Source organism: Cygnus olor, chromosome 12 (assembly GCF_009769625.2).
Source record: "Cygnus olor isolate bCygOlo1 chromosome 12, bCygOlo1.pri.v2, whole genome shotgun sequence".
In the NCBI taxonomy this organism is placed as follows: Eukaryota; Metazoa; Chordata; class Aves; order Anseriformes; family Anatidae; genus Cygnus; species Cygnus olor.
In genome coordinates, this window is record NC_049180.1 from 12226429 (window position 1) to 12254059 (window position 27631).

The window sequence follows — 27631 nt, forward strand, 5'->3', positions numbered from 1 at the left end:
GGTGTATTGGAAATAGTGCCGGTGCTAGAAACACAGAAGGAGATATGAGGCCCACAGGGTGCTGCTTGGTGGCCTGGCCGGGCATTGAACAGAGCTGTCCTGGGGCAGCAGCGGCGAGACCGAAGCACCAGGGCCGCCAAGGCGGCAGCGCTATGGGACAACCGAGGGAGGCGAGCGGGCGGCCGCAGCAGGCCGGAGGGGCTCACGGCAAGGCCGGGCGAGGAGGAGCCGAGGCGCCGATGCGGAGGCCGAGGCCCTGCCCCCGTCCCGCCCCCGTCCCTCCCCGCGGCCCCGGGCGCCCCATCCCCGCCCCGCGGCGGGGCCTGGCGGCGGGCGGTGCCGGCGCAGCGCGGAGCCATGGCGGTGAGCGGCGGGGCCGGGCCGGGGCGCTGGGGGTTGCGGGGGGAGGGGGTGGGGGGAGCGGGGTCCGGGCGTAGGCCGCTGACCGAGTCTCTTGGCTCCGCAGCCCAAGGGCAAGGCGGGCACCAAGGGCAAGAAGCAGATCTTGGAGGAGAACCGCGAGACGCTGCGCTTCTACCTCCGCATCATCCTCGGGGCCTCGGTGAGTGCGGCCGGGGCCGGGCAGGGCCCAGCGCGGGGCCGTGCCGGGCTGACGCCGCCTTCGCTCTCCCCGCAGGCCGTGTACGCCGTGGTGAACCTGGTCATCTTCTACCCCGCCGCCTCCGCGTGGACGTGGGTGAGCCTCGGGCAGACGGGGCCCGGCCGGGGCCCCCCCGCTGCCCCCCCTGCCCCCCGGCCCGGCGGCGGCGGAGGCAGCGGTGCCCGACCGCTCTTTGCTCCTTGCAGCTCGCCTTCGTCTTCAGCTCCGTGGTCTACGGCACCAGCTACCGCTCCATGAACTCCATGGCAAAGCCGTCTTTCACAGACGATGGCAGCCTTGCCGACGGGGGAATTGACCTGAATATGGAGCAGGGGATGGCAGAGTGAGTGTCCGCACCGCGCAGTCCAGGTGAGCAGGAGCTGCTGCCTGAGCGCGCTCGCAGGGCGCCGGGAGGAGGCCGGGCGGCGCTCCCCGCTCACCCGAGGGGAGCCGGCAGCCTTCCCCTCGCTGCTCCGCCGGCCTTCAGCCCTTCTTTCCCAGAATGAGCCTAACCGGCCTCGTTAGCTGAGCGCTTGGCCCGGTCGTGAGCCGCCACGCGGGCGGTCAGCTTGGAACCGCTGCCATCCGTCCATCCTTAGGGCCTTGCCTCAGTGCCGAGGCGCGCAGGTAGGAGATCCCACAGGAGATCCCACAGGAGATCCAGCTCAGCTGGAGCAGCCTAAACCCTCTGTCAGGAAGAGGCAGCGCTGACCCCCTGCGCACTTCGCAGCACACGGTGAAATTTTATTTTTTATAAACCACCACTGCAGGTAGTGCTTGATAGGGCAGAAGGGCGCACGCTGCCAGCTACCCCATCTTGGCTGCAAACTGCCAGTGTCTTGATCTGTTCTAATTCAGTTGTTTCCATACTAAAAAACCTGCTCAGCATCTTAACTCCTTGCACCACCTTGGCCTTTTTGCCTTCTATACTTGTGCTTTACCTACATCTGTCTCCAGACAGTGCAGAGTGCCTGTTCAGTGTTAGAGGTGACACAACTCCCTTTCCCTTGATTAAGGAACACGCAACAGTAATTCTTGCGAAGTGATGTTAAATAAAATAAGGAGATAACACTACAGAAACAGTAGAAATATTTTCTAGATTCATGTGTTTTCCAACAGTGAATCCCAAGCTAGTTTTAGAACATTGTAAGGCAGTTTTGGACACTCCAGCTTTGGCTCTCTGTTCTCCCTGCCCTCAGCTTCCCATCTGTTGGTTCAGTCTTTGTTGTGGTACTTCAGTGTGCATTTAGTGAGGTGTCTGGAGTTCTTGGCCTCTTCCCTCCAATGTCTTTGGGGTTGGTATGATTTTAGGTTTATGACTGTCTTTCACTTGCTGTTGGAGTTGTGAAGAAATGCAGTGGGGCTCTGTGTCCAGTAGAGGAACCGTAATCCAAATCAGGCAGGAGAGAGAGGTGGAGGAGGAGGCAAGCAGGCATTTTTGGGTGGATTAGCTATGCAGGTGTTGGACTGGGGAGGCAGGATTACAGGCTGAGCATTGCTGGTTTGTATTGTCCTCTCATCAGTGTTCAGGTTGCTTCAGCTTCTTACCTGACAGTCAAGGTGTAATAGTCCTGCCCAGGGAAGCAGCTCGTTTTCACAAGCATCCTCTTGCTGGAAGGGCCATGTTTTGCTTTTTTTTCTTTTTTTAACACAAGTCTCATTTCTCCAGCCAGCAGATGAATAGGGACATTATTAGCAGGCAGACTTACTGACACAGCATAGAACCTGTTCTCTCTGCACATGATGAACTCCCATCTGCTGTGGTTTTGCTTCTTGAGTAGTGAATTTTCTACAGGCAGCACAGTGACACAAATGTCCAGGGTAGGAGACGGAGTCACAGGGATAATGCAGACAGAAAAAGAGGGAATTATTTCTAGGACAACTTGTGAGCCGGTTGCTTTACACTGTGCTCATCCTTTAGTAGCTTCTTGCTTGTCAGCTGAGCATTTTTCTCTTGTTTTATACTTGCTATTTCTTTTGGCTCTCTTGAGTAATTCTAAAAGCACAAAATATTTTGGATACCCTTTTTTATGGAAACACAATACAGGACAGTTGATTAAGAAAAATAACGGAGTTTAATGTTGTCTTGGGTATCCTAGTTGTGAGGGATGCTCTTCGGCAGCAAAGCATGCTAGATACCCCAATGCCTGGATGTGATGGCACTGTCAGGGGATTGACCTACTGGGACTGGGGAAGGCTGATCTCACGGTGCAGGGAGTTGCAGGTGTTTTGGAGGGCTGGGCTCAGTGTGGGAGGTCCCCCTGTGTGACCTCTGGTGATGCACTAAATTCTGAACCTCAGTATTCCATCATAGCATTGTTGATGGTAAATTCTGCAGTGTCTTGTGTGCTTGGTGTGATGATGGTGTCCCATCGTAATCCAACTGATGAATACCTAACATCACTTTGTTTTGCACTGTGCTGCCCAGAATGAGACAAGCTAATTCGTTACCACTGCACTTGCTGTTGTTTTTTTAACTCCATTTTTGGATGTGACTCGAGTGCTTCTTGCTCCAGCAGATTATCACAGAATCACAGACTGGTTGAGGCTGTTGAAGGGGCCTCTGGAGGTCATCTGGTCCAGCCACTCATCCAGCAGGGTACTCCAGAGCAGGGTGCCCAGGACTGTGTCCAGGCACCTTTTGAATATCTCCAGTGATGACTCCACAACTTCTCTGTGCCAGTGCTCCATCACCCACACAGCACAGAAGTGCTTCCTGATGTTCAGAGGGAACCTCCTGTGCTCCAGCTTGTGCCCACTGCCTGTTGTCCTGTCCCCTGCCTGGCTCTGTCTTCTCTGCACCCTCCTTTCAGGTATTTATGTACACTGATGACATCCCCCCTGAGCCTTCTCTTTTCCAGGCTGAACAGTCCCAACTTTCAGCTCCTCCTCATAGCAGACATGCTTCGGTCCTTTCAGCACCTTCATGCACCTTCTCTGGACTCTCCAGTCTGTCCATGTCTCTCTTGTACTGGGGAGCAGAGAACTGGACCCATTACCCAGGCGTGGCCTCACCAGTGCTGAGCAGAGGGGCAGGATCACATCCCTTCACCTGCTGGCAGCACTCCTCCTGGTGCAGCCCAGGCTCCTCCTTTTCCTGAATGGCACGTCACTGGCTTATGTTCAGCTTGGTTATTCTTCCTGGTCAGGGGGCCCGTAGCAGACCCCCACTATGTTGTCACCTGTACCTGTTCTGTCTTTAATCTTAACCCATAAACTCTCGGTCAGCTCCTTGTCCATGCCTGGGCAGAGCTCCATGCGCTCACAGAGGGCAGCCCCTGCCTCGCCGTCCCAGCCAGTCCTTCCTAAGGAGCCTGCATCCCACCACTGCGATGCTCCACTCATGGGAGCTGTCCCAGCACATCTCCCTGATCCCAACAAGATCGCACCCCTGCAGCTGCACACACATCTCCTTGTTTATTCCCCATCCTGCGTGCAGTAGTTTACAGGCACTTAAGGGAAGCACCCCGTGTGTTGAGTTCCTCGAAAGAGACTGGGGGATTTTTCCACAGCGCTGCCTTGCAGGCACTTCCTCGCTTACAGGCAGATGCTGGAGGTGACCCAACTGAGGCCCCATTTTGTTGATTTCTGTGATCTCTCCTTGTCACATCACCCCATGCCCTTTGTGCAGTGACCTGTCCATTCCTCCCTCTCAGGGCTGCTGCTTACTCTCACCCTCCCCTGTGGTTCCTAGTTGGAAGCCGTCCTTACGAGGTCTGCCATCCTGTTGGTGAAAATGTCTTTACCTCGCTTTGTGAGGTGGATCTCATCTCTTCCAAGCAGATGCTGATCTGCAAATGGCATCCCATGGTCATAGAGCCCCAAACCCTGTCACCAACACCAGTTCTGCTGCCAGTTATTGACTTGTACGTTGCCCTCCTCCTCATACCCTTTCCCCTCACTGTCGGGATTGAGACATGGGCTCCCATGCCCTTGACCACTGCCTCCAGAGCTCACATGTGGGATGTTGGATCCCTGCAGTACATCCTGGATCCGGCCCAGCAGGCAGCAAGCCTCCCTGGGTGATAGGTCAGGTCACCAGGTGGGTGCCTCTGTCCCCTGTGGCAGGCACTTGCGATGTGCCTGTGCAGCATCCCCCTTGATGATGACTTCATTTCTTCCTGGCGGTCTTGTGTGGTTTAGGGTGAGGTGCACCCGTTTGTTTGCCTGTAGGGACATCTGGCTCCTCTTCAGTGCTGACGGTGGTGAACCTGTTTTGGAGGTGTAAGCCCTTAGGTGGGGCAGGAGTTTTCCTGTTGGTGCCAGAAGTTAGCAGCTTCCATCCTTCCCCTTCTCCAGAGGTTGTGCTTACCTTTGGACACTGCCGGCTTCTCTGCTGCAGTTGTGGTCTGAGGTTCTTCAAGCTGTGACACAGAGAAGATCCTATCCATCTTCTTCTGATGAATTCTCATTTGATGAATTCCCATCTCATCTTCTCTGATGGTGTGCAACCCGCTCACTTCTCATAGATCTTCATTTGGTGGCACACCTCCTTCAGGACAGGGGGTCCTTGCAGGGCCATCTCCTGGCGTCAGAGGCAGGCTCAAGGCTCTCCCTGCAGCCCGGCACCTGCAGAGCTGTGTCCACCATCCAAAGCTCTGTGGTGAAGCATCCACCCTAGCAGGGAGCTGCTCCAGTAGTGTTTTTTTACCTGCTCCAATAGCGTTTTTTTCATTCTGACATGCTGCTGAACCTCGGCTCCCCCAGAGGGTGGTGGTGGAGCAGTGAGCAGCTTGTTCCTGTCCATCGCTGCTCTCAGCGCTGCCTCGGGCTGGTGGGGGCTGGAACTGAGGGGCTCATGTTTTGCTTTTCTTCCCTCAGGCACCTCAAGGATGTGATCCTGCTGACAGCTATGGTCCAAGTGCTGAGCTGCTTCTCACTCTACGTCTGGTACTTCTGGCTCTTGGTAAGCCCTGCAGTTGTTCTTGTTGCTCTAAGTTGTCCCTGTCTTTCCCTGTCTTCAGAACCGAGGACATTATTTATCCATTCCATTTCAAAGTGTCCTGTTTCAGGCTGAAACTGCTGATAATTATGTTTATTTTCATCAAACATTGCAAAAATACGAGGGAAAGAAATCCTGATCCCTCTGGCTCAACCTCGTGTTAAACCATGCAAAACCTGACCTTGGCCTTTCCCTCTGGTCCTGTGAAACAGCAACAGGAAGCATGAGGCAGATTAAAGCCCTCATTGTGCGTAGAGCTATTTTCTGTGCCTTTCTGTGACTGTGACAAACAGGCTGTGTTTCTTCTTGTTTGGTTTTCTCAGTCATTCACCAGCACTGACTGAGGCTGGGAACTGCTGCACCCCGTGCCATTTGGTAGATTAAACTCTGTAGGCTTTGATCCCCCTTAACATACCAGGTGCTTTCTACTGCTGAAACATTTCTCATGTGCCTCCAGCTAAAACTGCTTTTGCAAAAGGATGAAAAAATCTCCAAGCAATTAAAGCAACTGTGGTGGCGTGTTTTTTTTTTGTTTTTTTTTTGAGCATATCCCATCAGGATATGTAATGCAATCTTGGGAGAGTAGAAAGATACCTTCTTTCCTTATTCCCAAGTTCCTTTCTAGCTGGTTCTGGCAGGGGGCAGCCTAGGCCCTGACTACCCTGGACACCATATGGATCATGTTTTTTCATTCAGAGAAATGTGATTTTGTTTCTGAAGGAGGGAGAAGCAGAACGTCTGGGAAGTTGGATCTTTCTGGGTAATTCAGAACTGATGCTGGGATTTCCATACATGAAGTCTGAGTGCTGTGATCCCAGAGACGTATGCAAGGTCCCAAATCATATGAAACCAGGCCACTTATTTTGGGTGCTTGCCACTGCCTTTGATATCAGTGCATCTTGTGATGTCCCTGACCCAGCCTGTAGATATTTTCTGGCTCCTTCGGCTTCCCCTGTAGGACCAGCCGTCCTGACCTGCCAAAGCTGCCTCCGCAGTGACTGAGTTTGCTGCCACACGTGTTTTGCAGGCTCCGGGGCGTGCTCTGTACCTCCTGTGGGTGAACATCCTGGGGCCCTGGTTTACAGCCGAGTCTTCGGCCGCCAGTCAGGAACCAAACGAGAAGAAGCAGCGCCGACAAGAACGCCGCCAGATGAAGCGCTTTTAGCCCTGGCCGGGGAGATGGATTAACCCTGTCTCTCATCTCCATGCTGTTATTTCATCAGGGATGCGACAGAAACCAATCCGAAACCATCACAGTATCTATGTTGCCCTCAGTCATTGCTGCCATTCCACGATGAAGGCTGCAAGAGACTTCCCTTGGTTGGTTTCTTAGTGCCAGTCGAGGCCTTGCTCCTTGTGATGACAAGGCGGGGGGTTATGCTGGCATGTGTAAATACCTTTCTAAAGCAGTGCTGTATCGCGTTCAAGGGTGGGGATTGCAATGCTGGAGGAAATAGTATATTAAAGAGCAGAGTCTAATTGGCCATGCTGGCAGTGTTCATGCAGGGGTGCTCAAAGAGGGGAGCGGTTAAAAACGCCAGCATATTCTTGGAGGCATGGACCAGATGGAAGCAAAATCCCCCAGCTCAGTTGTCTCATCCCTTCCCACACCTGCTCTCTGCTGTCCTGCCTGCTGCAGTATCAGCAGCCTGCAGAGGGGCCTCAGCTGCCCTGTGAGACTGGGAGCAGTGTCTGGAGCAGCTGGAGGGTTATGAACTGAGCTTGTAGCCAAACTTGGAGCTCTTGGGATTGAGCCTGGGCTCTCTGGAGCCATAAATTGGCCTGTACTACCTTTAGGGGAGCTCAGTGGGATGACGAGCTCCAGCTAGCAGAAGCAAAAACCAAATCTTTTTTTTTGTTTTGTTTTAAAAACTCCCATGGATGGCTTAGCTGGGGTTATGTGACTGTGGCAGATATCCCACATTGGAAACCATGTACGGCTCAGGGCAACACCTGCTGTTGCCTGCTTTAATTTACTTGTGCTGTCCCTGCTCATTAGGTGGTTTTACACCCTGGTGACCTCTTCCTGCTCCAGACCCACCAGCTCAGAAACATGCAGCTTTGCCCATGTGAGCAGGCTGTGTTAGCAGTGGTGCCAGCCAGGCTTTCGCACTCGATGCGATCCGTAACATTTTGCCAACACGTAGTTTCCATTACATGTTTTTTATTACACCTTTTTTTTCATAACATCAAGCCAGCTCCCCGCCCTGAGTCCTCCTGTGCCTTGATGCCAGGCAGAGTGGCTGGATTTGGGGTGCGCAATAATGATTATCTGTGGGTCTGCATGGTCTGCCGGGACAGGGCGGATACCTAGGAGCAGGGAGAGCAGAGGTTATTTGGGGGACTTAAAGTATCTCCTGCTGCCAGGGAGGGGATGAGGAGAGCTGGGAACATTCCCTGGTACCCTGAGGATCCTCCCGTGCTCTCCCCACTGCAACCAGCCCAGCGCAACCTCCTGCTGCGGGACCGGTGCAGCTCTCAGGCTCTGCCCTGGCTCCCTCCAAACCCTTGTCTCCCCAAAACCACGCAGAGTGGCACAGCACTCCCCAAAATGCACGGAGCTGGGCGGGGGGGACAATCAACAACAACCACACTGACCATCTCAGCTGCGCTACCCTGCGCAGCGGTACATGCACATTGGCCTCCCGGACGGAAGCCCAAGCTGTGCTGTCTCCTCCAGGCAAGGACTGGCTCGACAGCCCCAATAAATACCAAATAAATAGAGCCAGCAGCAGCAGCCAGGTGCTGGCAGGCTGCGCTGAGACACGCGGGGTGCCTGGTGCCGCTCAGTCGGGCAGCAGCTCCTCCAGCTCCTGCTCGTTCAGCTGGTTGGTGGTGACGATGTGGTCGAGCTGCTTCATGTACCGCTCCAGGTCCTGCATGAAGTGGGGGATGCGGGCCTTCTCCAGCACCCCAAATTTCTTCAGGCGGTTCACATCTTCGTAGGAGACCTGATGGGAAGAAGGGCGTGGGCAGGTCAGTGGGTGCCAATGAAGGGTTTCTGGCCCACTGTGACCTTTCTGCTTGCCCAGCTGGGGTTTCCACCCTCATGCTGCCCAAATTCCCCTCCAGCCTGCGGGGAGGCACCAGGTGAGGAAAGGATTTGCAAGGATGAGTTTGTGGGTTTGTTTTTTTTTTTTTTTTTTTTTTTTTTTGTCATTCTAGGGACAAGTAATACTGCGGAGCTTCTATGCGCTAGCATATTTAATTAAAAAAAAAAAACAAAAAACCAAAACAAAAACAAACAAACAAAAAAAAAACCAACCAAACTAATGTCTCAATGCGGGTGCACAAAAAAAATCTTTCACTGGTTGCAATTGCAGAAAAGCTAGCTAAGGTGTCCAGCAGCCTCTCAGTGATGTTTCTGTGGGTTTCCTTAATAAGCCATACTCTGCAGGATGTGCCCTTTGAGCAGAGGGAAGAGACCCACGAAAGGTCCTCAGAGCAGCCTCCAACCTCTCCCTGAAGGTCTCCCATGGAGGAGGACAGCTTGTCCCACCCTTCCTTGGGTCTTTACAGCTCACACGGCCTTTCTGTGTTAGCTTGGAGACCCCTAAGTACACAGAAATACAAAGAGCTGAATGCCTTCCAGCCAAGGTTGAGGCTCACTTCTGTTGTACGGAGGGAAGTTGAGACTGCATCTGAAGCAGCGTCTCATCCTGCTGCCCCAGGAAAAACCCGTATTTGCTCTCCCCAGGTCAACAGTCCTGGCTGCCCCAAACCAGAAAGCCCCTTCCTGGTGTGGTGCTCCACTGCTGACCCGTGCTGTTACCTTTCCAAGGGCAGCCAGCAAAGGGAAGTCGATGGTCTGCCGATGTCGCAGGATGCGGAGAATCCCATCCAGGTACACCTGGTCCTTACTGAAGCAGCCTGGAAAAGAGGGAAGGCCCAGGAAGTGCAATCAGGCGATTTCCCCAGGACAAGCCTTGTCCTCCTGGGTGTGAAGGAAGGAAAGGCCCAAAGGATGAGCAGAGCCAGCACTGGGGACTTGTGCTGAGACGAAGCCTGGGCAGCTGAGTGCAGCAACCCTCCATCTGCCAGAGCCCTTGGAAAAGAAGGGAAGGCAGTAGAGCCTCTTACAGGGACACTCACCATTCCTTGGGATTAGTTTGGTTTTTTTTTTTAATGCAAGAATCTAAATTTACCCCCTAAAAAAACCGCTCTCTTTCTCCTTTGGCTCCCTGGGAGCTTATACAAGTTGCTCTGCTCAGATCTATTGGACTGGGATGACCCCCCAGGTCTCTCCGGGCTGCCCCATCCATCCCTGCCTGACTGAGCAGCCGGAGAGGTGATGGGGCTGTCCTGTGTACAAAACTGCCAGAAAGATAAGTGTAAACCCATGTGAAAGCAGAACTGGGGATGAGAGGGGAGCAGAGCCACCACTTTAAAGGATGTTCTGGCTGTGAGTCTGGCGATGGTAAAGCCACCCAGCACCAAAACACACCTGTTTAAATAAATAATTAAAAAAAACTTCCAAAAATGGAAGGCTTCATTCTCCCCGAGCTGTACCTGGCTGAGAGGTGTCAGTCTGGCCTCGCTTGGCCCGCACGCAGTATTCCCACCGGACGCCGGCGTCCTGGACGTACTGCTCCAGGTCCTGGAACAGGGCGGAGAAGGAGAGGCGGCTGGCCCGCTCGATGGTATAGTAGAGCAGGGCCGCGCGCCAGAGGAAGGGCTGCTTGCGGAAGAGGACGCTGTGCAGGCTGGCCAAGCCTTCCTCCGTGGGGTTGGCGGGCTTCAGGCTGTACTGCTTGCGGCCCTCCGAGCTGTGCCAGGGCTGGCGGGTGTTGTTCACCCCGCGGATGTAGTGGGTGCCTGGGGGGACAAGAGCGAGCATCGTCAGCCAGGAACAACTTGGTGAGCCGCTGCTGGCCACCAAAAGCTTAACCCCATCGTGTTCATCCTGCCTGCTATCCCAGCGCCCAGGCCATGATACTGATGGCCATCGGGGGATGCTCAGCCTCCCCCCTGCTCGGCAGCTCTGCCCCGGGTCCCCGCCGCCGCCCCGGCCCTGCTGACCTATCTCGTGGCGCAGCATGCCCTCCAGCCAGTACTGCCGGGCTCCGGCCAGGTTGATCGCCAGCGTCGGGCGGCTGTCCTCCACCATCATCACGGCCTGGGACAGGAGGTCGTCGGTGAGCTGCACCACCACCTGTGCGGGAGGGAGAAGGGGGCAAGCGGCTGTTAGCAAGCCTCCTCAACACGCAGCCCGGGACTGCTGGAAGATGGCTTGGGTCATTCTTCAAAGTGTCCAAAGAAAACACGCTAAAACCGTTCCAGTCCAGAAAGGAGGTATGTCGAAACTTCAGATACCAGGGGGCTCCCTGGACTTGATGAGAAAATGGGCAACCTGCTCTAGCTGACCCTGACTGAGCAGGGGGCTGCACCAGATGACCTCCAGAGGTCCCTTTCCAACCATCCTGTGATTCAGTGACTGTAAAACGCTTGCCCTATCAAATCTTGGTAATAGTCCTGTACCCTGGGAAAGCCACAGCCACTTCCTGGGCAGGGAGAGAGGGGACACACACGGTGGCAGTGTGGGAGGCCACTGTCCCTAGATGACACCAAGAGGGAACAGCTGATCCCCCTGCAAAGAGATGTAGCAGGACACGTCCGGAGCCCAACGTGAAATAGCTCCTCTAGCCTTACTACAGCCACGGACTCTGAGCAGGCTGTGCTGGAGCTGGCTGCCCTGGCCAGCCTATCTCCAGCACCTCTCCCGCTGCAGGCAGATCCCTGCAGCCTGCAGGACCAAGGGCCACGTGCCACCTTCCATCTTCACCCACCACCTCCCATGGGTAGACCAATGCCCAGCCAGTCCCCAACCAAAAGACGGCTAACCTCCCTAAACCCCCCTCTTTGCCCTTTTTATTGTTGAGCATGACGTCGTACAGCATGGAATATCTCTTTGCTTAGTCCCAAGTCCTCTGCCCAGTTGTATCCCCTCCCAGCATCTCCTGCACCCCCAATTAACTCACTGGGGGGGCAGATTGCTGCGGTACCAGCAGCCTTCCAGGAGACCCCTGGTGACACTCGGATTTACCTCCATCCATCAGCAGCAGCTGTGGAGACTGGTGCAGTTTGTGGCCCAGTTAACCCTTAGCATTTTACTTTTTGTGATAAACCGACCAAGATCAAGCAAGCAGCGTGTCCTGAAGCCCTTCTCTCCTCACCCCTGCTAGCCCAGACCAGGTCTGCAAGGCACAGGAGTGGGAGAAGCACGGGGGCTCACACTGCTTTTGCACTGGAGAAAAACTGGGGAGCAGGTGCCTGGCTCCCACGCACAGCCAAGGACAGAGCACGCTGGGGTTGCACAGTGTCCGTGTGCCACCTGCACGCATGACTGCATTGCTCCCGCTTCTCTGGCAAAGGTTTTTCAGTACAGTGCAATGTGAAACAAAGCACAAAGAGCACCAGCTTTGCCACTTTGCCCCAACAGAGCCACTTCATCGACCAGCTTTCCTTCAGCACTACGCGCACAGCAATGGGAATGTTTCTCATAGGGCCTTAACTGCTTTGTTATGGGTCCAACCCCTAGAGCAACCACCAAAAATATCCCCCAAGGGAACCTGGATCCATTTTCACACCTTCATCTCCTTTGTATTTTCCCTTTTAAGGCTTCAAGAGAAGAGCAACAAGGACAGATCCATCCAACATACCTGCAGCATGAGCTGCCAGCCACACACGTGGTAGTCAGGCTTCCTACCTGGGCACTTGCCAGCTGCAATCCTCAGCAGGACTGGTAAATATACAGAAAGAAACAGCTATTTTGGGAAACCTAGATATTGTGCATGATGGAACCACGACAGCTGCTCACATCCAACATCAGTGCTCTCAGACCCATCCAGGAGTGGGATCCTGCATCGCCCCAGCGAGAGGAAGAACCAAACCCCATTCAGCCAGGCATACAGGACTCATGGGCACATACCATGGGCACATACCTTTTGCATCTCAAAAATCCATCTACCACACATGTATGAACTCTAAAAACACTTATTTCATGGTTGAAACTTTTCAGGATGAAAAGCAGAAAGCTGAAAACGTCACACTCCTGAGCAAGAATTGCCTCTCAGCTTCTTGTCTTTCACTGCCAAACTGCCAGCATAGCCCAAACTGATGCGCACACATACTACTACACTACAGTTCTTCTTTTATAAAAGAAAGAGAGGAGACTGAATCAGCTTGTTTTAAACCCTGATTTATTATTGTGTAAAGCTGTCCATTAAAGCCAGAAGTGCATCATAACAGAGCAGAATCTACTACTGTGCTAATTAACAGCATAAAAGACTTATACCACAATTAACTGGATTAAAATAGACAACTACAGAAGACACAGAGAAAAGACTTGCAAATTTACTTTTAACATGGGAGCATCCTTGAGCTTTATTTCTGCTCCAGTAAACAATTCAAAATAAATAAAAGTTGCACTTCTGCTGCCCCTTCCTTCACCCAGCCAGCACGCAGAGGTCACCGCTCTGGACCTTGTCCTCAGGCACAAGTCCTGACCTGGTACCTTGGTCAGCTGGGTCCTGCAGATTTTAGGAGATGCAGCTGAAAACCAGAGACAGCTTCACTGTAAGCAGAAATAAGGAGGCACATATGAGCCACATTTTGGTATTATTTTAACCAATTCCCATCTTTTCTGTCAGCTCGGTGTGACAGGAATACAACCTAGACATCCTGCACTGCAGTCCCAAATACAGCTAGCTAGGGCTGAAATCCTGGAACCTGAGAGGGGAAGAGAAGAGACAAGGGCAGAGCTTAAAGTAGAAGATAAGGAATGCATTTCGTTGTCACAGCACTCTTCCTGCTCCCTCGAAGTCATTGCTGTGTTCTTCAACACAGAACTGGTGCCTGAACTCATCTCAGAGTCCCATGTCCCCGAGGCTTCGCTGTTCGACCTACAGCTTCTATGAGGAGCACAGAACGATGCGCTGTGTCAGCTTGTGGGTTTCAACTGCAAGAACACCAGCTAGCACACGATGCTCAGCTGGCTGGGACAGGCCAGGCAAGGTCCACATCTTGTCTTGTCTCTCTTAATTGCCCCTACAGGGAAAAAAAACACAAAGGGGGTGGTCTTTAGGTACTAGAAAATCCTGGGTAGATACAGAAAAAAAAATAACTTCTTCCCTAGGGTAAAAGCTCTCTCTTATGTCTGCTTTCCCCCAGTCTGTTTAAAATAATAATAATAAAAATAATTCACTGAGGTCTCTGCTTTTCTCCATTTTCCAATTGTCCACCCTTGACCACACAACACTGAATTCCACAAGGACAACAACATGTATTCAGTGGTTTTCCAGGTCTCCTCTAAGCTCTGTACCAGAGGGAGCTGCTTCATTGGGATTATCCCAGCTGGTCGTTTCTGGGAGGCTGCTGCTCACTTGGCATCCCCTGAACAGTTCAAGTTTCAATAGTTCAAAAGCTAACTGTGAAAACAACTCTGTAAAAGATTCCATGCAAATGACAGCAATATTGCATAAACCTGGGAGTCTAACAACACTGATCAAGTTACAGAGGTCAATGCTCCATGCAGATCATCTCCGCTGTTGTGACAACACCCAGCTCTCCCTTCCTGTCTGCACTGGCACCTTAATCCCCAACACTGAAGAAAACTAGCCAGGCTTCATGATAACCTGACCCGTCCGTGGACAATATGGGGTAATGCCACGCTGAAGAATATAACTCTTCTTTCATCCACAGCACAGGTTGCTCCTTACTTGACAGGAGTGAATATGCTGGAAATTCATACTTTTTTCTCCCACTACTGATTACAGGAGTGATACAGGGCCCTTTGATTTCTTCCTCTCAGGTCTCACACAATGGCTAAAAGCATCTCTCAGACCAGCTGCAGCTTAGATTGCTTCCCCAGAGAACACTGGTTCCTACACCTGCATAGATGTCGACGTGGCTCTGACAGTGGGAAGAAGTTGTTCTGAATGCCAGGGTGATGCTCAGCGGTGACGGTGAACCCGCACGCCAGGAGTGCTCCTGCTTGAGTGCTGCCCTCACCGAACAGCGGGCGTGTCCCCATGGATGCCCAGCAAGGTCTTACCGCTGCTGCAGTCTGGGTGGGCTGCCAGGGCTGGGCTGGGTCAGGGAGGTCCCTCTTCTGACAGGATCCCTCTTCTGGAGAGGCCCGCAGAGGTAGAGACACTGCTGTTTCAATAAGCGGCAAGCAACATCTGCAACAGAGCGCTCTGGCTTTAAAGGGTGGAGAGATGATTTTTTTCCCTGGATTTATCACCAGGCCTGACATACCCCTAAGTCCTGTGTACAAGGGTCCTGGGGAAAATGCTTTGCGTGTAGGCCCCAGGTATCACCAGGCCCAGACGGCACAGGCCTTCACTGCTGAAGCCACAGCACTGATGATCTGCTGACACAGTGTGAGCGTTCGGCATGGACCCTGGCAAAAAAGAACCGACAAGTCTAGCCACACTGGAAGGCAAGCACTGCCCATCAATCTTTGGTATCGTGCCTGATAAACAGAAGACAGATGGAGCAGTTCAAAGCCATCTGTTTTCCTTCCCTTTTCCTATCTGACACCCACCAAGGTGAGCAAGGAGAACAGAATCAGCTGCTGGAAAATCAAAGGTAGCTGAGAATGTGATGCTCAGAGCTGAAACCAGGTCTAGATGCCTAGTGGCACAAGCACTTTTAGGATAAGCTGGTAAGAATTAAAAGGAAGAAAGCACTCCCTCAGCACAATGTGAATCGAGGAAAACTCCAAGCAAGAACACCCCTGAATCCTCAGAGGAAGAATTCAAGTCAACAGCAGCACTTGTGACTTTTTTTTTTTCTTCTCTCATGGTAAAGGAAAAGTAAAAACAACACAGAACGGCAACACTGAACCCAACTATATGAAAAGGAAACTATTAGTTTCTGTACAAGAGCTAGATGACATCAAGTAAAGCGATTAGGAAGCAGATTCAGGACAAAGAAGCATCAGTAAACTGTGCACCCCGCTGGTTTACAATGGTTCAAAATTGGTCAGACGAATGGAAGGGGTTTTGCACACACCAACACCTTCTGGCTCAGGAAGCCACTGGTCTGCAGTGGCTAAAGGCCACGTGACATTCAGGGGAAAGGGGATGAAGGTCTCCTAAGCAGGAGATAAGAGAAAACAGAGTTGGGCGGGGGAACAAAACCACTGAGGGAAGAAAGCAGACTGCTGTGAGGGTTGGGAAAGAGGATCAGTGACCACTTGGAGGATGAGGAGCCCTGCAGCCAAGGGTACAGCTGCACGTCACAGTCCACATGTGAGCACCAACAATATGGTCTTATGGATGCATGCAGGGTGGTTGGGGCGCACAACAATTTGAAGACAGGCAAAAATTTGCCATGTAATTCCTTGTTCATCCTTTTTAGGAAAGCCTGATGACTTTTTAGAGGCATTGGCTTGTGGAGGTTTCTTCGTGTGTTTGTTTGCAATCCAGTGATAGCGTTGTTTTGTCTTATCGAGCAGAAGCTCCAAGAACTGCCCTGTGCACAGCCAACTCTCCAGGAGCAATCAGAGGGAAACTGCACATCATCAGGGACGACTGCAGCTTCCATGCTCACCTTGCACTGCCCGCAGTACATCTCTGGATTCAGCAACAGGCACTGAAACCTGAGGCTTCCACCGGAAAGCACAGACCCTTGCACGGTCAGCCCAGTCACCACTGCTTTACAGTGCACTCGTCCCAGCCTTCGGCATCTTTGTTACAGAACCCCAGGCACTCTCCAAATCCCAATTCCAAAACCGAATAATGTATTGCAGAACCCAAGGGAGAAGAGCACAGGTTTTTCTAAGGCTGGCTTTTGCTGAGTAATCAAGTCAGGTCTGCAGAGCAATTGCACTGGACAGCCCATATTCCCGATGGGCAGCATCACTCTCCTTATTTCAGGACCCCCATTTTGCCTAGGCACAGATACTGTGAGAACAGGAGATTACAACTGCAGCCAAAGTCTTATTCCTGGGGCAGAAGGGCCAACTCTCCAGATCTGTGATTTCTCTCGTTTTGACCAGTATTCACACCTCAAGCCTGAATTCCAAGTACAATCTCCAGCACATCCTTGCGGGCCACGAAGCTGTCTGTACAGTTTGTGGGTGTGACGACAGAGAAAAGAGCTCATCCCCAAAAACTGTGGGAGGAAGCAGGGGATGCTGATGGAGCCAAAGCCTCTCACCAGCTCTGCAGCACAGACAGCAGTGTGTCTCTGCTCAGTCCTGGCAGGTTGGGGTGGGATGGGGCAGGGCGAGCACTGCTGGCAGGACCCAGGGACACGCTAGCCAGGAGCACTAAAACTAAGGACATTTCACAGTGCCATGGATGACTGCGTAATACTTACCAACAGAGTCAAGGGTTACTTTGGTGCAAACTGGGAGCAGCTGGGAGATCCATGACAACTGTAAGGAGGCCTCCGAGCTCCGGCAGCGTCACCTCAGCCCTGAGCCAGAACACAACCAAAACAGCTTCAGAACCTGCAGCTTGGACCATGCCAAAGAAACTCTCGAATACGTAAAGTTAATTGTGGTGCAAATACTTACCCGTAAACATGCTCCCTGGGGTGCTGGAAACTGGTATCCTGCCTTCATCACAGCTCAGACCATCCCTCTGCACCTCGAGTGCCAGGGATGGGCGCAGGAGTGCGAGGGGAGCGCTCTGCACTGACACCACCCTGGCAGCTAACGCCACCGGCCCTGCCCATCTGCAGGCTGCTCAGATCGCTGGAGCACCGGAGCAAGGTATGCCTCCTTTCCTACTGTACACCCAAACAATCATTCTCCTTGCCAGTTTTGTAAAGACTCGTCTAGATGTCGCGCAAGTGTTTGTCCTGGGGCTTCACTCGGGCCAGGCAGCTCTATTTTAGCATCCCCCAAAGTGCTGTTTGCTTGCTAATTAACTGGAAAGAGAAGCAGCACAAGTTTCGACTTCGTGTTTCTGGTTGATGCAGCTGAAGGTCTGGAGTTGCACCGCAGCCAGGCCAGGCAGAGAAAGCAGCAGCCATGCTTGCACACCCACAGCCCCTCGCGAACGCTTTGGCCACACCAGACACAAGCTTTCGACGGCATTTTCCTCATCTGCAGGCCAACAGCCCATGCTGCATGCCCAGCTCCCAAATATGCAGCACCTCGTGGTTTTGGGGCTGCCCCCAGTGCCGAGGAAGCCTCTGCAGCACAGGTCAAACAGGCCTGGGAGCTTTTCTACGTCGCAGCAGCACGGCACAGCCCGGTTCTGTGCTCTTCCATCTCTGATGGGGCTGGAACTGGATGAACTCTGAGGTCCCTTCCAAACCAAGCTGTTCTGATTCTATGACTGGGGAGGCACCGCAGGGCTGAGACCTGCACCGGGAAAACCCGTACTGAGCCCTGCGGGGTGGCGGTGCCTCCCGCATCCTGCCAGAGCGATGCTCTGCAGTGAAGGCGACGGGAAAACCGCAGGGTGCTCGCAGCTGACGCAGCCCCTAGCAGCTGGGTGACCTGCGGGGCCCCACGGGTAGAGTTTCTTTTTTCTTTTTTAAAGGAAACTCATTATGATTAATGTGCAACATGAAATTGGCAACAGAAAAGCAAACAGCACTACAGAGCAGACAGTGTACAGCACACAGCAGTCAGGAAATACAGACACAGGCAGCAGGGAGGGGAGGGAGGTAGATGGCTCCATGAAATCACTCTGTGCCTCGACAGGGCGTGAAATCGTCAGCAATGCAGCAGTGACAGGAGTTCCAGCAAGTTTTTGTCCCATAGCAGGAGCAACGTTTCACAACACTTGCTGTGCAGGAACAGGTGAAACACTTCCCTCTTCCCTTCCCCAGGGAAATCCAACACGATTTGTAGTGACTGGTAATGCACAAACCAATGTTTGAATGATTTTACAGGCGCTTATCAGAAGTTTCAGAATAAACGAGCCATGTACCTTGCACTCCAATGTGCAAACGTAATAATTGAACTCTTAGTTCCCTTGAACAAAGGGAAAATTACACAGGGCTGGCAGAAAGTCAGTCATACACTAATATTTAAGAAAAGATGTTTTTCTGCCCAGATGGAACAATTTGTTTTAGATTAGCAGAGAGGAACGTAATAGCTGAATTTAATCAATTAATAAAATAAAGAGAGAGAACATAAGTGGGTGTTTATAAGTTAAGATTCAAGAACAAAGTATGATTCTTTTTGCTTTTTGTAAAGGCACATCGCTGGCTGACAGGTAATCCCTGGGGGGCAAGGAAACTTCTGTAGAAGTGAAATGTGTAATGACTTCAGTTCTGTTTGTTTGTTTTGTCATTTGGGTTTTCAATAAAAACAAACAAAACCCCAAAGCAAAACAAACAAAACCAACCCCCAAACCACCGTCTGGTACCAACCTAGCACGTACAGAGAACAAAGGCTGAGGAGGACTTTGGTACCACATCCACATCCCAGGGACGCCTCCGGGGACCTCAGAGCAAGCCACGCGGAGCTGGAGGAGGAACTTCACCTGAACCCTGCACTGCTGCCAGGCGGCGAGGGTGAGGAAGCCTCCTACGCCAGCTAGCACTTGTGCACGCTACCTGTGCCTCCTTGTGCTCTACAGCCAAAGGCAACTCTGCAAGCAAAAAACAAAGCGAGGCCCAGAAATACTTCTCACCACTTGGCCCTGGAGCCATGGAAGTGTTTTGCACACATCTTGCAGGCAGGAAGAGGAGAAAGCCCCTCAAACGAAGCCACGGGGCATCCCTCCTCCCTGTGCATGTCCAGCTGCCAGGAAACACTCTTGGAACAGACAAATCCTCAAGCTCCTCACCCTGCTTTGTAACACCTGTGAGCTCGGTGTTAAAGGAGAGCAGGTTTCCAACCACGCAACTGTGACAGCAGCATCAGGAGTACAAGGAGCAGGCAGAGACCACTGGACGAGATGAATGGACACAGGTACATTTTGTTTTCAGCTTTTCACTGAGACTTTGAGATGAGGGAGAAAGGGACAGTGCTCCTGAGAGAGCAGGAACCAAGGGGTAAACAAGCTGAAAGGAAGGAACTTGTTTCTTTTTTACCTGCTTATTTAAGTGCCTGAGATTTTTGGCTTAGTTTCTTGCAATTCCACTGTTACAGAGCAGCAGGGGTTTTGTTTTCTTTGGAAGGGGGGAGGTTATTTGGCTAACTTCAGGAAGCCAGCTGAAAATCCCTCCTGCCTCACCAGACCTAGGTTTGCGCCCAGCGGGCACTGTCACAAAGCAGCACGGCATGTGCAGCAAGGAGCAGTAAGAGACGCTGAACTTTCCACCCTCCTTCCCACGCAGCTGAATTACCCCCAGTAATATCTCAACGAGGTATTTGCCACTCTGAAAGCCTCAGCTTGGAGTTTCAAAGCGCCATAACCCAGTACATCCCAGGGAACAGCAGGAAATCTCTCCCCCATCTCTGCTTTTGAACATGTGAATGAACCCAGCTGTCAGAGATTTCTGCCATACCACCGCTAGCAGAAATAGGCTATTCTTCCCAACGGTAATTGATGCCTTATGGAGGCAGCAAAATACTCCCCACCCCTGTGCCTGGCCACGCGGCCAAGCAGCAGCTCCGCTATCTCTCAAGCATAAAAGGGAGATATTTCTGGAATGAGAAATCAAGGGAAACTGGGGGGAGGAGGGGAGACACAACCAGCACCTGCTCCCCAACTCCAGGATGCAGCCAGCCAGGAGCCATGCCAGAGATGGAAGGGAGCCACAGTTCAGAGCAGAAAAGCAGAGCGATTTACTGCGAGGTGAAAGAGAAAGGTAGACCTGCTTCCCTTCGCTCCTTCCTGCTCCAAACCCTGCCCCAAACCCTGCTCTTCCTTGAGGCCAGGTTCAGGAGCACGCAGTCCAACTGCTGCTGCAGCCCACTCTGCTGCTCCACTCTTTTCAGGCAGCTTGATACTGAGAGGTGCTGCCCCTCCCAGCTTGCCAAAAGCTGCACAAAACACCCGGCCCTGAGCTTGCATCAGGCGATGGCCAGGCTAAAAAAATCCTGTATTTGTACCACACTTGTCCAACCCACCTCCAGATTCTTACGCAGTGGTGGCCTTTGCTGGGAGCCGTAAATAGCCTGAAGAAGCTACTCAGAATGAGTCCAGCATCTCCAGAAGCAACACAGCAATGCAGAGGACTGTTGAAAACCTTCGTGAAATCCTTTTGCAATCAAAAATGCCACCAAGTTTGTTTATTGCATGCTGCACTTCAAACTCAGGTCTCAGATACTACTTTAACTCCTGCCCTGAGACACGGGTTTCTCAAGCTTCTCTCCCCCAGCGAGTAGGTTTCTTCTCTGTACCCAAAACACTTCTTAACCGGACTGTTATCAGAATTGACACTTTGCTGAACAAAAGCACTGGTGAAAAATAAAATATTTTGCAGATTTATTTTACAAATGATAAAAAACAAGGACGATGATTACCTCTCCCACGCAGCCTTCCTTCTGCATGTACTTTCGAATAACAGACCAGATCTGGCATTTGCTCAGCAGTCTCCCACCAGTGGCAACTTCAAAGCTCTCATAGGTCCCATACTTCTCCAGGACAGCATGAATGATCCTAATGGCCTGTCACACACACACAAACGAAATATCGGTCAAAACACCCTCTCCGCTCTCAAGTACATCTTCCACAGCACCAAAACTCCCAGGTGTAACAAAACCCAGCTGAAGAAATCACTGATAAAGGATTCAAGCAACTGCAAAGTGTCAAGAGCCTGTGAGGTGAGACATTTTTGTGTTACCTAACAGAAGAGTGAGACTAGGACATCTCGATGGTAGGCAAGTACCAGGACAGATCGATACGTAACACTGCCAGCATGGCCCGCAGCATATGCTGTCTGCATTTTGTTGTTTCAGAAATCCTCACAAATGTCTATTTTGGGAATCGGGCAAAGCAGAACTGAAACAGCCTTACTGTGTGTAGCATGCCGCTTCTAGATGTTAAAGCCATGATTACTTTAATCTTTTCTGCTTTCACTTCCTCTTTGAAACTTTAGTGTTTGCAAATTTATTGACTTGCTTATTAGTTGCTTATTGCAACACTGGCCTGATTTCAGGAACTCACAGCATGGAAGGCATCTGAGAGAGCACAGCTCCTGGCACAAGATATCTTCTGGCCTGGCATAAAAGCAGCAAGTATGAAAACAGGATGGGCTCATGACTGGAGTTGCAGAAGAGTAATCTGTAAGAAGTAAGAATCTTTGTTGCCCTCTGCTATATCAGGACAACAAAATTAGTACAAATCAGCCGCAGAGTTTTTAAAAAGGAGGTGGGGAAGTTAAAATGACTGCAGCAGCTCAGGCTGTTTGCTCTTCACCAGCTACCACATCTGCTCTGCAGAACTTCTGTAGAAATGACGATTTCAACAAAGCACTCAAGACACAAAAGGGTCAGGACCGCATATGCAAACTCTCAGCAGAGGAGCATGCCATGTAGCAAAGCCCCCATAACGAGCATTTCTCTTGGCAGCAATGCCGCTTCCTCTTCTTCAGCAGGGTCTCAACACAACCAGCCTACTGCAAAAACAGCATCTTAATAAGAGCAGCATGTGCTATTTTATTAGCATTAACATTCATGTACCATCTATACAATGCAAACATTTATTAGTCTGTTTCTTACCCAGAAAGTGAGTTTGCATTGTCAATTTCAAGCAAGGACTCTCTCTAGCCTATTAACGCATATTTCAAACTGGATGAATACAATAGCTCCTTGGCGCTTGTTCTGGACTTTTTCTGCAGTTTTACTGCATCTGTAAACCTGGCTGAAGGGCTACTTGCAGGATTCCTGCTCACCTTGTCATTCCTTGCTCACCTTTTTAGCTCAGGACAAAACTGTGTGCATTTTAACTACCTCCTCCAGCTGAGCTGCACACTTTGCTCCTTGTCCTCCTCCTCCTCCAACTTATGCTGCTTTTGCAAGTTCAGACCCTACTGGGAACCGTACTTACTGCGAGAGGGATGAGATAAGCTGATCACTAGTATTTTACAGACTGGAAATGATTGTGGTGCTAGTGTTCAGCGCACCTGGGCTGACTGCATGAACAGCCAGGTCGGGGACCAGGAGGATGCGTGGCTTCCACAGGGAATTAAAAGCACGGTTATGTACTTACCAATGAAGGGGCACTCATGCCTTTGGCAGTGGTTTCACTACAACTCTTATCCCAGACACCATCAGTACTGCCTCTTTACTAGACCTGTACCACAGCACCAACTTCCACCGAACCTCACGCCACGCACAAAGTAGAGGGCAACTTCACACTGAGCACGGGAGCCACATCGTGGATCAGACCTGAGGTCTGTGTTACCCAGGGCCTCTTCTCATACACACCCGAGTCAGGGAGCAGAGGAAGCTGTGAGGAGCCTCCTGAACCCAGGTGCAGAGTGTCCTTCCTCCCATCTCACCCTGACGGTTGGTAAAGCCACTGGCTACAGCCCTGCAGGAGCTTTCACCCCCTCCCTTGCCATCCCCTTCCCTGCTCCTAAGGACACCCAGGGTTATGACACAGATGCTTATTGCCCACACAAACACTCACACCACCTGGAACAGCCACAGCGACGGCCTGGAAGAGGGGCTCTGTGACTGCCCTTCTTTCCCACGACAGAAGTTCCAGATTTTCCTTCCCTGAACAATATCCCCTAAGCAGCTAAATTTCATTCTCAGCTCACTTATTCTGTCTTTCCAGGAGCAGCTTTTAAGATGTTCCACTTCTGTGATTGCAACCCCCCTCTTTTCTCTCCATGTTGCCATCTCTGCTGAAGATGGGGACGACAGCTCGCTATGGCACGCCGCTGCTCTGGGAGCCCTGGTGCTCCACAGCCTTCGCTCCCTGCCTGAAGGTCACTTGCTTCTAACATCTAACCCCTCACATTTGCTGCTTTCAGGAGCTCAGTGACTACAACCTTCTCTGCAAGCACTTTCGCTGCTGCTCAGCCCCATCCCAAGCCATGAGACGGGCACTAAGCTGCACTCGGGGCCTTAAGACCAAAAGCACGAGGCAAAGAGGAACTGGGCACAGATGGTGCACAAAGAGCACGTTCTGCGCCGACTTTCAGACAGGTCACAGACAGCAGAATTCCTAAGATACCACATTTGCTTTTCTGAGCACCACGTCAGCCCTTCCTGCCCAGACAGTGTCCTGGCCGGCTCTCGGGGCAGAAGATTGTCACCAGCTCAGCCCACAAGCACACGCACCACCACGTGTCGAGGGGCAGCAAGCACTCAGGTGGGGGTCCAAGCCCTGCCTTGATGCTGTTCTCAGTCCTCTGACAAACTGGGTTGCCAACACACGGTCTTCTTGATCTCTGTTGTCATGAGGCTAGGAGGACCCTTCTGATTTATTCAGTTTCTATGAAAAACAAACAAACAAAAACCACACCCAAACAAACAAAAAACCCACAATGCATGTGCAGAGCAGCCGATTCGGCAGAACTGAAGGGGTCATTAATTTCAAAACATGAAAAGTATGAACAGGGAGGGAGCAGATTTTGGTTTGTACAAAGATGTTAACTTAGCAAAAAAAAACCCTAATTTAAGCTCCATGACTAATGCAGGTTTTTAAAAGACATTTGTTAGCTGCCTAGAAAAAAAGTCTCCCAAAATAAAAGGGACTGAAAGGAGGCAACTGCAGGGTATCAGCAAAGGACTACTGGCACCAGTGCTGCCAGGTTCCCATTCATCTCCTCTTTAACTGAGCACTCACCTCCACAAGGCTTTCCCATCCAAATTACAGAATTTAAATGTTTCTCAACAGCTCTCACTCATGACTTGTGCATGCTGTGCTTTTTCCAGAAGGCAGAATAGCCTCTGTTCTCCCAAGACACATCACACAGACATCAGAGAACTTGTAAAGATAGAGAGAAATATTTAACACTAATATCTCTTGCAATGAGTGTAAGAACCAGGATGAGAACATTCACGCCATTTATGAAGACTGTTTCATTCAAAGTAATGCACAGAGACAAATAAATTCAATTATTCATATTGTAAGTCAACTGTCCCAGAAGAGGGGAAGTAGCTCTGAACAATTCCATTTACTGCATCAATCAGGGACTCAAACACACTTAAATGCAGGAAAGAACGAAAGAAATCACTGAAAAGCAAGCAAGGTCATTACAGGAATCAGACTACCTCCCCCAAAACAGCACTGCTGGCACCAATGTCACCGGGGCGGAGGTGCAGCAGAAACAGCACCAGAGAAGGCTAACTCTTTAGAAAGTTGTTTACTGAAAGGGACAGAGCAGCCCAGATAACATTCATCTAGAGATGCAGAAGCATGAGGTGATACGATTGCTGCATACCAAAATGAAAACAAGTACTCTCTTCTCATCTCTGCAATACAAGAACAAGTAAGTGGTCAAAAACCAAGAAACTAAGCAGTCAAGAAGCTGTTCTTCGAAACACTACAGGAAAACTCCCAGCTAAGTGGTGCAAAGAAGCACCTCTTCTGTGCCAGTCTGATAGTTACTAATGACATTTTTTTCCTCTTCCTCTGAAGCAACTAAGATGGTCATCACTGCAGACAAACCTTTCCTACATCAGCGTGACATCCCGGCCCATACCAAGACTGATCTCTAAAGGCTCCACATGGCCTCAACAAAGAGCGAGCATGACTTTTAATGTGCATGAGTTCGTGCACAGTGCATCCCCCCTTGATGTGTGCACTGCTTACTTGAACAAAATTGCTTCAGCTGTACGGATGCAACAAGTTTAAAGACCTCAGGGCATGGCCTGCTCGCAGCTGCTCCTCACAGCGAGCCCCTGCTGTCCCGTCCAGCTCTGCCTCCTTTGCCCACGTCAGCCTGACAGTGCCTGGGCAAGGTCTGGGGCTTGTTTACACACAGCATCGTGAAAGCCGCTTCCTTCTTGCCTCCTGCCTGTTCCCTCTTGCTCAGATGACTGGGTGCTCTGCTTGCTGTCATCCATGCATAATTATTATCTATGGCGGAGAACAAGCCAGGAATATTTCAGTAGCTTATATCCAAGCGAAGCAGTTAAGAATAAAACACACAGACTGCCGTAAAAAGTGCCTACAGCCAGCTACTGTCCACATTTGCCAACAGTTGTGTGTTATGGGTGCTGCCACGCAGGACAACCTTGAGGTTTTCCAGAAAACAGACCAAACACAACCGCCAGGACACACAGGCTGGGGGCTGCTTCAAAGGCAAGCCAACCTTGTGCTGCAGCTCCTCGCCCATTATTTCTAACACAAGCATGCCAGGGTTCCCTCACAGAGCACCAGCTCTGAACCACGGCTGCACACCTGTAGGCAGCGTGAGGCTCAGAGCGTGGTCCAGCCCCAGGAGGGGTCATCCCCTGGGTAGAGAAGGTGTGCTACTGCTGTAGGTAGAATATTTAGCTAAGGGAGAGCTTAGATGGGGATGGGGAATCCACAACTTCTCTGGGCAACCTGTTCCAGTGCCTCACAATCCTCACAGTAAGAATTTCTTCCAAATGTCTAGTCTAAACCTTCCCTCTTTTCATGTAAAGCCGTTACTCCTTGTCCTGTCACCACACCCCTGACACAAAGTCCCCACACCCCTGACACAAAGTCCCTCCCCAGCTCTCCTGCAGCCCCCTTTAGGGGCTGGCAGGCTGCTATGAGGTCTCCCCGGGGCCTTCTCTTCTCCAGCCTGGACAGCCCCAGCTCTCCCAGTGCCTCCTCACAGCAGAGGTGCTCCTGCCTCCTGATCATCCCCGTGGCCTCCTCCGGACCCACTCCAACAGCTCCACGTCCCGGTGCTGGGGGTCCTGGAGCTGAAGGGGGGCTCTCAGCTCACCAACGCCTTAACGCTTGTTTTCCTCCCCACATGGCCTTCCTCGAGGGGCCGGAGGAAGGGGAGGAGCGTGCAGCCCCTAGTGTAACCCAGCACACCCGCACTTCTCCCCGGGGCCGCCATTCCGACGCTCTCCGTGCGGACCGGAGGACCAGGGGCGATGCTCCCGCCGCTCAAACGGAGGCGACGGCCTTGGCAAACGGAGGGCTCGGGCAGAGCCCCCCCCCCGCTCACCGGGCTGGCAGTCGGAGCCGCGCCCGTCCCCGCGGCCGCACCCGGCGCTCACCTGGGCCACGAAGCGGTCGGAGGCGGCGCGGTACTTGTCCAGCACGGCCTCGGGCACCGGCTCGGCGTACTCGAACTGCGGGTCGTAGGCGAAGCGGGCCCGGAAGAACCGCTCCCGCTCGGCCTCCACGTTGAGCGGCCGCAGGGCCACGAGCAGGCAGGGGCTCCGCCGCCCGCCCCCGCCGCCGCCGCCCTCCTCGCCCCGCGGCCGCCCGATGTGGGGCAGCGAGGCGGCGGAGCGCATCCTGCCGCCGCTCACGGCGCAAGTGCTGCCGCTGCGCCGCATGCCGGCGCCGCTCTCCGACAGCCGCCGGGTCCCCCGCGGGCACCGGGGCGAGCTGCCCGGCCCCGGGCGAGGCGGAGGGGACGGGCAGGAGCACGGCCGGGAGCCATCGCGGCCCGGCAGCGCGCCCAGCACGGCGCGGCCCTGCCCGCCGGCCGCCGCCGCCGCCGCCGCCCCCGGGTCCAGCACCATCTCCGCCAGCTCGGCGGTCCCGGCGGTGCCGCCTCACGGCGCCGCCCCCGGCGGCTGCAGGAGCGGAGCGCCGCGGACAGCACCGCCCGCCGCCGCCGAGGCGCCGCCCAGCCCCCGGCTGAGGGAGCGGGGCCGGCCCGAGGGGGGCAGGCGGGAAGATGGCGGCTGCCGGCAGCACCAGGCACTGGGGCCGGGCTGCGGGCGGCGGAGCCGAGCCGCCTCCGTGCTCAGCGCTGCAACCCGCCTGGTTTTCCTCGGGCGGTGGAAGCCGCTGGGGAAGCGAAGCCGCCCGAGGAAGCCAGATTTTGGCACAAAGGCGTGCCCGGTTGTACCGTGAGGTCCTGATGGCCGTGTGGCTTTTCTGAAAGCCCCATCTCCTGGGGTCCTGTCAGGAAATGAGAATTTCACAGCATCTCCTCAGTCGGGAGGGACCCGCAAGGACCACCAAGTCCACCCCTGGGCTCAGCACAGGGCCACCTAAGAGCCAGACCATGTGTCTGAGAGCATTGTCCAAACGCTTCTTCAACACTGACAAGCCTGGGGCCATGGCTGCTTCCCCGGGGAGCTCGTTCCAGCGACCAACCACACTCTT

At 52.6% G+C, this 27631-nt stretch overlaps 2 protein-coding genes across 3 annotated transcripts; one reads left to right on the forward strand and one right to left on the reverse strand.

Annotated features, from left to right (window-relative positions):
* The first annotated feature begins 267 nt into the window (after positions 1–267).
* Positions 268–7027, forward strand: TMEM208 (transmembrane protein 208). The gene is made up of 6 exons (XM_040571393.1): positions 268–363; positions 467–562; positions 638–697; positions 808–944; positions 5423–5507; positions 6571–7027. The coding sequence occupies exons 1-6, from the start codon at positions 358–360 to the stop codon at positions 6706–6708; spliced, it is 522 nt and encodes a 173-aa protein (XP_040427327.1). The 5' UTR covers positions 268–357; the 3' UTR covers positions 6709–7027.
* Positions 6580–27039, reverse strand: KIAA0895L (KIAA0895 like). 2 transcript variants are annotated; one of them, XM_040571382.1, is made up of 7 exons: positions 26566–26702; positions 21572–25441; positions 20929–21072; positions 10563–10695; positions 10053–10358; positions 9316–9413; positions 6580–8494 (listed from the first exon to the last, which is right to left on the reverse strand). In XM_040571382.1, exons 2-7 carry the CDS (start codon positions 21629–21631, stop codon positions 8330–8332), a joined length of 906 nt encoding a protein of 301 aa, XP_040427316.1. In that variant the 5' UTR covers positions 21632–25441; positions 26566–26702; the 3' UTR covers positions 6580–8329. The 2 variants fall into 2 exon arrangements, with proteins under 2 accessions (XP_040427316.1, XP_040427315.1); XM_040571381.1 differs by lacking the exon at positions 21572–25441 and having other exon boundaries at positions 26566–27039.
* Positions 27040–27631: the final 592 nt, after the last annotated feature.